At 41.5% G+C, this 11,414-nt stretch overlaps 1 protein-coding gene across 1 annotated transcript in view; it reads right to left on the reverse strand.

Moving 5' to 3' along the window:
* Positions 1–359: 359 nt before the first annotated feature.
* The window catches only part of tshz3b (teashirt zinc finger homeobox 3b), a 40,664-nt gene continuing 29,609 nt past the window's right edge, over positions 360–11,414 (reverse strand). Inside the window, exons 3-4 of the mRNA XM_016560720.1 lie at positions 6,104–6,287; positions 360–5,110 (exon numbers count right to left, since the gene is read on the reverse strand). Of these exons, the coding sequence (XP_016416206.1) occupies positions 1,921–5,110; positions 6,104–6,287 (3,374 nt within the window). The 3' untranslated portion in view covers positions 360–1,920. The remainder of the gene's footprint in view (positions 5,111–6,103; positions 6,288–11,414) is intronic.

The raw sequence follows: 11,414 nt of genomic DNA on the forward strand, positions 1-11,414 counted from the left end.
TCACCAGGCAGGGAATTAGATGAGAGGAGTGATGGGATAGATCTGCCAAAAATATATGACACCACTAAAGTCTGCCGCATAAGAGATAAACACTTAATATTTGTGAGACCAGTAGCAGAGGTTTATGCTTGTGCGCACACACACACACTCACACACAAGCCACCTGGCGGATTTTAATATGCTCATACCTGTCAGAGGTCCGGTGGTCTACCCCTACTGCCACACAAATGTCTTTTCACACACTTGTCGACTGCTATTTAAATGACAGCAGTTCTCTTTAATCTGCTCATATCTTATCCCCTGGCGCCCGACAGAATTGTGAGCCACGACACATCAAGTTATTGCAAAAAACCAAAACAATTTCAATTTAATGCTGCAGTAGAAAAAAGGTTATATGAAGTCATATAATGAGTGCTTCATTGTCAACAACAACAAAAAAAGAAACACGGCACAGAATGCATAACAGTGCCTGTGCTGTTAACATGCCAATATTTTACACATAAGATTTCCATTCACTGGCAGCTGTCAGTTACTTCAGTAAATTAACTGCCAAAACGTAGCAGAACTGTCAATTGGAGGTAAGGTAACCATGGTTACCTTTCATATCCCCAAAAATGATGAAGCTGCAGTGTGGCTTTATGGAGGAATAATTAGACAGAACAACAAAATAAAAGATACCAATCAAAAAGGCATTCTACAATATGAAACAACAACCAAGAGTGTTTATAAATAAAAGGTTACATTGTGGAATTCCTCCTTACATTATAAAGTAGCATCTTTTTATACAACCATTTAAGTGAAATGATGGAACAAGTAATGTCTTGTACAAGAAGTTTTAACCCTTTGAGCACGAGTTGGAAATAAAACTTTAGGGTGATTTTTTTTCTTCTTCTCATTTTCATATCTTCTGATTAAATAACATATTTATAAAACTATTGTGCAAAACAATTTCATTAATGTCTTCATATATTGTGCACCAGTAGATAGTCATACTCATCTTAAATTAAAAAATATAAAATGATGCATAATTTAGACAGAAATTAGTTTATGTTTTTATGTACACATTTTTACACTGACCTGAATTCATAAAGGCCCCTGATTTGAGCAAACTAAAAAACGGCTATTTTGGATTCGCATATATTTCTGCACTGCAAGCTGTGTAAGAGGTGATCTATCAGACAAGGTGATTTTTAGTGGATAGTCAAAATACCCTTGAATTTACCCACTCAAATACATATAAACTCAGTGATTTCCAATCTCTTAATTTCTCTCTTTTTTATACATATATTTTTGTTTACTTTTGGGGGGTTGTAAATATAAGTATTTAGGCGTACTCAGAGGGTTAAATGTTTCTGCTGACACCAGCATACTTAGGTCACATTAAAAAAAAAAAAAAAAAGAAAGAAAGAGGAAAAAAACAATAAAAATAAGAGAGAAGTAAAGCGAGAGATAAAGAAAAGGCCAGATTTAGTTATCAAATATTGAACTAAACCATTTCATTAATGCATGCAGCTTACTGCATCTCAAGGATGCCAAAAAAATCCAATTTACACAACTTTCAAATACATACAACTTCATTTTAAGTCTTTTTATTTACCTTCATATTTTACCAGTGACCTCTTCACTCAGCACTGCACAGTTAGAAAATCATTTGTCATAATTTTCTCTGTTTTCCATTGTGAACTAAAAATGCAGAAAATTAATGTCTCAATGGCCAAATGAGTGTTCCCCAGATGAAAAGTCCAAATGATGTGCCAAAACTAAACAGTAGTTTTCTGGCATCTATGTGCAGTTAGTTCTTCGTTAATTACTTTCAGTTCTTTTAATATATTTTTTTTCCCTTAAGAAATGTGAGTCAGAAGGCTTGAAAAAAGGACAGGAAATAAAGAGATGAGAGACAGTTTTTGTCCTTGGCCATCGCTAAGGTTTCTCAAGTTCACTAACATACATAAGATGGTCCTCAGGGGATTTACCATGGGTCTTACTCAGATGGAGCTTGACAGCGTGCTTGCTGGCAAAAGTCCGGTTACACAGTTTACACTGATATGAGGTGCCATTTGCCTCCTCATCGGGGGAAGGGGAGGGGGAAAGTGAGCGAGGGCTGGGGTTGGGGATTGAATGGGCCAAAGAATGCGCTTGGGTTGAAAGCAGTTTCTCAGAAAGCCCCTTGCTATGGCGTGAAATCTGGCTAACGAGATGCTCTCCAGACAACTTGGCCAGGTCCCTGAGCCGGAAGCCCAGATGTGACTCAAGATGGCTGACATAGGTAGAGGGGGAACGGATCTGTGATGCACAGTCACTGCAGAAGAAGACAGGGTGGCCAGTGTCTAGATTTTTCAAGAACTTTGTGCCACCTGTCCGCCTCAGCTGGTATTTGACGTTGGCCAGCCAGTGGCTGATGGTGGTCATTGAGAGGCCAGTGAAGCGGGAAATATGCATGCGCTCCTGTGGACTGAGGTCCGACATAATGTACTTGCCGTCACCTGTTTGCCGCAAACTGGAGGCAAACTGTGCCTGCAAGATAAGTAGATGCTGAGGATTCCAGTTGGACTGCCGGCCCTTTCGTTTCTGTGCGGGAGATATCTCCTCTGCTTCCTCCGGCGTCGATCCGTCTATATCTGAGCGCTCTGAAAGACTCGTTGGTGTGGAGGACTTGGATGCATGGCTCTCTGTGAGGTTGCGTAGCATATCAGAGATGTCGGACAGGGCATTTTCTCGCAGAGGCGAGTTGGACATGAAGGAAGCCACAGCAGATGAGGCTTTTGCCATGGTGATGGTCGATGATGGTGAAATTGAGGTGGGAGTGGAGGTGGAGGAGGACAGGGCTGCAGATCCCAGGGAGTTGCTCTTATCGCTCTTGCCTTTGGTCAGATCAATAGGCTGGTCATTGTTGATGTGGTAGAAGTAGCGGTCTAGATGCTCGTTGGTTTTTTTGGTCTGAGATGGAGTGGAGGCAGCTACAGCTGCCTTCTCTGCCAGGCTGTTGCTCATCTTGAAGAGCATGCTCATGGGGTCAAGGGACGGAAGGGCAGGTTTGGCAGCTTTTCCTAGGTGAACATTCATGACAGACTGAAGCGCACTTAAAGGGTTGACAAATGGCTGCTCTGGAGGATGGTCGGTTATAATAGCAGTGCTGCTGCATAAGGTAGACATAGGGGCTTTGACAACATGGTCAGTACCATTCTCCAGAGACTCTTTTGTAAGAGCATCTCCATTTGAGTCTTTGTGAGTGTTTCCGCCCCCATTAGTCTCAGGGGTTTTAGCTCCTCTCCTTTCTTTCGGGGAATCCCCTCTGGCAGATTCCCCTGCATCGCTACTGCAAGGGGAGGGTGTGGTCCGTCTAAGTGGGGAAGATCTAGCTCCAGGATCCCTCATCTTCTCCTCTACTTTGGCCACTTTTTCTGTGACTTTTTTGACTAGCTCCTCCATGGCATGGAAGTTGTTTTTGGGCAAAGGGGATGTTTGGCAACTAGGTGGAGAAATTAGAGGTTGGATTTTGGTAGGAGACAGGATCTCTTCTCCAGAAAACATATACTTCAGAGGAGAACTTTTCCCTGAGTTGCGCAGGGACAGTTTCATAATGTTTGGAAGCTGGTAGGCAGCGTGAATACTGGGGTAGCCTCCCCAGCTGGGTGTGCCATTCTGTGCTTTGTTGATGGCAGATGCTACTGTATTCTCGAGAGACTTCAGAATGTCAACCCCCCCCTTAGGGCTTTCTTCAAGATCTTCCTCTGTCAAATATGGATGTTTGGATGAGACTTCAAACTTCTCGTCGGTCTCACTGTCTGTTGCCTTCTTGTCTTTGCTATTATTTGTCTCCTTGGTACACTCCACTTCCTTCTCCTCCTTTTTAATCTCCATGGGTGTGATGGCAGGGGAGATACTAGGGGGAGGAGGTGCAGGTGGTGGTGGGGAAAATGCGGTGGCAGCCAGTGGCACTGACTGTACCTTGTCTTCATTAGTAGGTATGGTGTTAGGAGCCGTTGTGGACATCGACTCCATGATAGGTTTGCCTTTCTTTATGGCAGAGTTAGTGACCTTGATGAAGTGTCCTGTGACCATCATATGGGCCGTCAGCTCCTGCAGTGTGTCATGCGAGCTTCCACACTCCATGCACTTCAGGATCTGGGATTTCCGTGACTCAAACTGCCACGCATAACTAGCACCATTCTGGTGTCCATACCGATTGTTGGGTGTGATGTAGGGATTGGGGGTCTTTTGAAGAAGGTCGTTGGGGTCAGACAAAGAAGGCTTGGGGGTGCCACCATTGGAATCTGGTGAGCTGGGTAGTTCTAGCTCAATGGGGGCTCTTTTACGAGCTGAGGAGATAATCTTGGCTGCCACAGGAGTTACTGGTTCCTTCAGCGGCACTTTCTGGTAGTGTTTCGTCTTGATCATGTGAACACTAAGGTCCTGCAGTGACTCAAAGGAATGACCACAGTACATGCACTTAAGAACTTTCTGGGCATCCTCTTTTCCTTCCATCTCCAGCAGGGAACGCTTGCGAGGCTTTGACCAGCGCTTGGTACCTTCACTGTCTGTCTCATGGTTATCATCTCGGTAGTGGCCTGTCTCATTCATGTGCACGGTGAGCTCGACCAGAGTGTCATAGGCGGCACTGCAGTCTTTGCAGCGGAATTTGCTTGCACCAGTGAAGATAGAACCATAGAGTTTGGTGCTCTGCCGATAAAGCTGCACAGTACTGAAGAGGTTTGGCTCAGATGCTGGGTACAGCAGTCTACTCTGGTTCTGTGAAACATTATGCAAGGTCTTAGCCACTGCTGTCTGGTGCCAGTCGTAACCGCCATTACCACAGCTACTGCTGCTGCTACTACTGCTGCTGCTACTACTGTGACTACGTGGGGGCTTTTCTGCTGTTTGCTGAGACATATTCAAGTTCAGCGATGACCAGTAGGAGTTGGTCAGGAAGCTAGTGTAGATGGCTTTCATCTGCTCCAGGCTATCTGGGCCTAATTGTGTCGCCTCCTCACTGCTTGGCGTGGCTGTTGTCATCATCATCACTGATGAAGTTGAAGAAAGAGATGTGAGGGGCTCCTTAGCTGAACTATCTTCTTCGTTCTTCACTGAGGCACTCTCAAAGTCTGACATTGTATGTACATTTCCGACATAAAAATCCCTGCACCAAACACATTTGTGTCACTTACGAAAGATTATAAAGTTGAAAGTTATCATTTACAGTTTAGCCTGGAGAACGCAAACGCTCATGAAAAACATGGTTATGTTTGTGCAAGCCTGAAGAAATAAGCAACAAAATATATTATTTTTAACTTCCAGTGGAAGTCATGCAAAAAGAGAAAGAGACACAGAGAGAAATGTAATGCATTGAAATAATTCCGTGCATTCCTGACTGTGTTAGTTAATCACGCTTTTGACCAGGTATGTAAACAATGGAGAGAGAGGACACTCCATTGGACACACTGGTTTTCTGTGAATACATTCTATCACGTCTAAATACCACAAATGTCAAACTACTCATGCTACAACTTCAACACACAGCATATACATTTAATTCTAAATACAATATGTCAGTTTGTATACAAGGAACATTCCACGATTTCCTCAACAAAGACTACGTAGAATTTTAATTTTCTGAATTTACATCAGCCCCTCAAAAACAATTTTTTGAGAGAAAATATTTAATTTAAGTTTAACAAAACAACACTGCTGTGATGCAGATATGATGGCTATGAAACAACAACAACCAAAAAGTAAAAAGAATGCCAACAACACGAGGACAGTCATTTTGTAGCCCTTGGCAGAATGATGCCAAGGGATTGGTAGAGGCACAGACCCCTTTTTAGTGTGCAGTTGTAATGTGCATACCTCACGACTTCAGGCATTCTGTGCTGTTTCATTAAACTCCATATAATTCCATAATTTTTTGTAATGTAGTCAAATTATTACTTAGGCCTATAATTAATTTACTAAATGATTATCAGTTTTGTTTGTATTATTATCATCATTATTTATTAACATAATGCATTTACATTGATTAAAAAAACAAAAAAAAAAAACAAAAAAATGTATATCCTTCTCGTTTAAACTGTAAATATCGATTAGTTTACTATTTCATTTTCTGAATTGTGTGTGTGTGCGTGTGTGTGTGTGTGTGTGTGTGTGTGTGTCATGGCTGGAGAAATCCGCCGGTGGAGAGTCCTTGTCCTGGCACACATACTTCATGGCAGGTTCCTCCTCCCCAGCTGAATCCTCTCCTTCAACATCCTCATCTAGTAAGGCAGCCTCCTTTAGCTCGTCTGGCACATATGCTGCAGGTAAAAAAGAGATAAAAGAAACAGAAAGAAAAAAAAACATGTTATCACATTGTCCAATGATGAAGATTTGACACATTGCATTCCTACAATGTCTTGTATGGTGGATAGACAGCTGATAGAAATGTCAGGCATCAGTGTGCTTTCTTCAGCAGTGAAAAACAAAACAATCAGTCAGACTTTTTTATATTATAAAGTGTTGCAGTAATTCCTTCTCTGCTTTCCAATTGCATTACATTGCCACATGGAATGAAGTTATGTTTCTATCCTTTGTTCTGAAAAGAGAGTGTGGCAGGGGGTGGGGGGGTGGTAAAAGAACGGAAAAAATGACTCTTTAAACCGAAGTTGCCACCTTATTCTTCTCAAGGGGCAACAGCTTGAAATTAAAACTAAATTTGAAAGTAATGAAGCACATTCTGGAGGTGGCATTCGTTTCTGAAGTAATAAATTACTTGTATCAACCTCAGAGACAGCAGTTCCTGTCTGTCAATTAATATGTCTTACGCTTCTTCAGCAGCCCCTAATGCATTCCCAAACAGACACACTCGCCATTTAAATTAAGAAAGCATTCTCACTCATTACCCAGCAAAGGCTTGCCTGCTTGTAAATAAAAATGAGTGTGTGTGCGTGTGTGTGTGTGTGTGTGTGTGTGTGTGTGAATGTTTGTTTCAAACTAAAATTAAGGGGACAAAAATTAAGCAACTACTGAAGTCTCAGAACAAAGAAAAAAAAAAAGACCATTCAATAGTGATTTTTTACAGCATTATTATTAGGATCCATCTTCTCACACACATCACAGCCAGTCTGTGAAATCTAATCGCCCCCTACACAAATCACAACCAACTGTGATCGTGCAGCACACACAAACTCACATGCACACTCACACACAGCCATCTGTTCTGAATCAGCCAAAACGACAGCTGTTTAAGAGAACAATGCCTTCGTTCAGGAAGCAGGAGAAGCCGAGCTTTACATCAAGGCCAAATAGCAATGTAAAAACCTGGTTCCTTCAAATTCATACACTTTAAACCTATTCACAAATATTACAACACACACATACACACACAAAGGTGGAGGTTTAGCATGAAATTTTTAGATGCCGCTAAACCACTACATGTAAAATGGAAGGTCAACCTTGAACATAATTACACAAAATGATTAGCTGGTAATTAAAAGTTAAAAAGGAGGGTGAGGGTGGCAATGGGCAAAAAAAAACAAAAGAGAGAGAGAGAGAGATCACTTCAAGTACAAGCAAACCTGTCTCACTGTAACCTTGACCTGAACTTGACTGTATGTAGAGCACAGAGTAAGTATTGCCAGCAAGTAGGCGTATGCCCTACAGCAAATTTGAGGGAGATGTGTGTACATGTTTCTGTTTACGTGTGTGTTTTGTTCAAAATTCATTTTCCGACACCAAACACAGAATTAGCACTGCTTGACAACACAACAATCGGTCATAAACCCCAAGGTAACCTGAGAGGGGTGGAGAAAGACGAGAAGAAAGCAGAGGCAGGGGCTAACAAGACAGAGACCCGACAATCTGCGACACACACACACTTACACACATCGAGTGTTGGTGCATGTCCTGGCTGTATTCCAGGTTCCCAAGCCCCCAGTGTACCTAGAGTCTGTGTGTTCTGGCTGGGAACAATATTGAGATTTCATCCCTGGACCTTCTGAAGCTAGTGCTCCGGTACAGGCCTTCTCACACCACACAGGTGCTGTTTTAATTAGAAAACAGGATGCTTGGATCCAAGAGTGGTAGGGTGGGGGCAAAATGAGAATGACCTCCCAAAGATTTGGCATCAGATTGGAAGAAGAGCTTGATCTAATTTACACTCGGACATCCAGGGAGACGACCAGCAGAGAATGCTGTTTTCTAAGGCAGTGGAGAGCGTAACCTTGCAAACTTAAAGGGCCGTCTGGGTCTGGACTATTAGAGCACATACTGTCTTCAAACATATCGGAGTAAGTAAAAAAACTTAATACATATCACAGCGACAAATCTAATACTCAAGCCCTTTCATCAAGGGAACACGATGAATGTTAACTAAGTTATGCAAATATGACTCAACCATTTGTGATTATATTGTTTGAATGATTGCAAGAACTAAGACCACGTTTTAATTAAAATAAAGCAGCTACTGTCAACCATAAGTCAAATGTATTTAATATTTACATAATACATTTAAAAGTTTCTTATTTCTTATTATTATCAATGCTAAAAACAGTTGTGCTGCTTAATATTTTTGTAGATATTGTGATACTTTTAAGGATTCAGCATTAAAAATAAGAACAGAAAACATTCTCAGCCTTCAGTTGTCACGTCTTTTTGCTGTGTGTTTCTTTCTATACATGGACAATGTAGAACTCTATACAGTACGTGTGAACCAAGTTAACACCCCCCAAGGCAGCTGCTGCCATTTGTTCTTGTTTGCAATCGGCCTCACTTATACAGACAGCCGCTGAAGTCGGCAGCCCGGTCCAATACTTCTGGGTGTGCAGATGAGCTGAAGAGAGCGAAAGAGTAAGTAGTTGGTAATTAAAGCTGCTATATATAGCCCCTAAAGCCCACATTTATAATGGGAGGTATCTCTCTCTAATATGCCACTATCTGCAATGTGATATCATTAGGAGGAAAATGGTTTGTAGCCTTAAGCAGACAGGCTGTCTGTGTGCGGCTGGAGAATATGAGATAGCACCAATCCACTTCTCTTCTCCTCTTTCCTTTCGTCCTATGCCCTCACTACTTTCCTCACCTCCCCTCCATCTCTCCTCGGCTATCATGACCCGTGTTAATGAAGTTAATTGAATTTGAGATCAATAATGCTTAATTATTGCAATTTGACATGCACAGACAAATTGGTGGGGAGGCCAGATGTGTGTGTACGCATGTGTACGTTAGATGTGTCCGTGTGAGTGTGTCCAGCACCGGGGTGGGCGAGGGGGCACGGCTGGACAGCAGAGGCAGAGAGAGAAGGATGGACGAAGCAGACAGGCGTGCCATCGATTCCAGAGAGACGCCCCATCGACCAGGCCTACTGACTGATGGAGGCCCTGCTCCAAGGCTAGTTGGAGAGAAAGAGAGAGCTCACTGAGACCACTTTCGCCAGCCTGGCCTGCCCTGCCTACAAACGGCACATTGAGATGGATTGAATGGACAGAGGAGCGTAACACAGAGAGAAAACAAGAAAGAAAATGACAGATGCAGATAAGAGGTCTCTACCTATGGAATCATTTGTGTTTTGTTTATAGAATGCGTGGCTGTTACCAGGTGATGGTTACCATGGCTATAACTGTAACAAGTTTTGTTTCCCTGCATTGTCTCTGTAACCAGATGAAGACCAGAGGTATTTTCATTTGTGAAAACATTAAAGGAATATTCTGGGTTGTTTACAACTTAAATGTTTATGGACAGCATCTGTGGCATCTGTGACTTTAATAGCAAAGTTGATAGCTGCAAATTTTAAACGTTAATTTGTGATGCTGCACACTTGCCTGCTAGGCTTATACTGCCACTGCATTACCATAACATGTTGCGTTCATGGAAATTATTGTTACAGCATGCCACAGATTTAGTACACAAACATTTAAATTATAAATAACATTCTTAAAATATTACTAAATTCCTAAAATATTAAATTAATGTGAATTGCCATTTGCAACCAATTTTACATCCATATTTCCTGAAAAAAAAAAAAAAGTTGTAACTCGATTTTATCTAGCAGTAACTGATTGGATTGTGAAAAGCATGTTAAATACTGTAATGTAGCCAGACTGAATGAGAGTTTGATAAATATAAATGATTTCAGTGAAAAGAGAAAGTTGTTTCCAAAAAAATAGCTAATATATTAAAAATTACCAATACTTTTTAAAAAATTTTTTTTTTTTATAACATGTACCATGAATCATTCCCAATAAGACCAGGGACATAAAAAAATGAAATTCTGGTCCATTTAAATTATTTCAGGTTCACTTTAAGAAAGAATCACACCTATTGTGCAATAAAAAACCTTGAGAAAAAAAAAAACTGTTAAAAAATAATCACAGGTATTTAAAATCTTTAAAAATGCTCTCATCTTTTGTTATAATAATGTGAAAATGTGAGCTGGTGGAAGAGTGTGAGAGAGAGAGAGCGCGAGAGAAAGAGCAAGCTGGTGTGGATTAAAGAAAAGAAACAGGACTGGAGGTGCATCGGCGCTGGCAGAACTGAGAGAGAAAGCTGGTAAACACAGACGCTAGCACGGCTAATCGCCCGCTCATGCCACTCAGCGGGAGAGCCCCTGACAGTGTGTGTATGTGTGTGTATGTTTACACACCCCCGCTCTCCCCCCCTGCATGTGCACAGCAACCGGTAACCACGCTGGAGAACAGAACTTCCCCCTGCTGCCATAGCACCTCCACTGGAGTTAACACTCCTACACGGCATCAAGATTCGACAGCCTCGAACACACACGTGATCGCTCAGTCATACAAATGATCCTGTGTGCAACACAATAACGTACAAACAAAAAGTTGATTTATATTCAAAAGCAGGCTCGGTGCTGATGCAGGCATTTAGAAAGCCCTTGCTAAGGAAATATAGAGGGGGTCTTTAACCTCTGATGAGAGTGTTTTAGCACCGATTATTACAGTAACTGCTCAACTGAAATAGTGTTTATTCATCGACTTCAATGATGTATTGCTCAGTGACCAAATACAGTTCTGTTGACAAAATCATTCTGGAGCTGCATCCTCACGAGACGCCTCCAATAAAAACCTTACATGTGCTTTTTGGATCTACTCCTTCAGATGTTTGAACGGAGAGGTTAAAACAGCACAGCATGGACGTTCTCGCGAGTAAAAACATGCTCCACCTCTTCCAAAATGCTATTAGTCACTAATGAACACTAGCGTCTGGTGTTCAAAAAAAACCGGACCAAATTTGCATGCCCTACTGTAAATTTAGACCGGTTGATGAAAAACAAGCTTATGTGGATTCTACACATTTAAACAATTCAGATAAGTTATCTAGAATTATTTATGGAGCAGATAAAATACATATAATCATTTATTAATCAATTATCATTTTGACTTAACTCTTTTCTTTATTTAAAGGCTGAAATGTGAGGTTTACCTTTTTAT

The sequence above is a fragment of the Sinocyclocheilus rhinocerous genome, unplaced genomic scaffold (genome assembly GCF_001515625.1).
Source record: "Sinocyclocheilus rhinocerous isolate Xijiao unplaced genomic scaffold, SAMN03320098_v1.1 scaffold18, whole genome shotgun sequence".
Taxonomy (NCBI): domain Eukaryota; kingdom Metazoa; phylum Chordata; class Actinopteri; order Cypriniformes; family Cyprinidae; genus Sinocyclocheilus; species Sinocyclocheilus rhinocerous.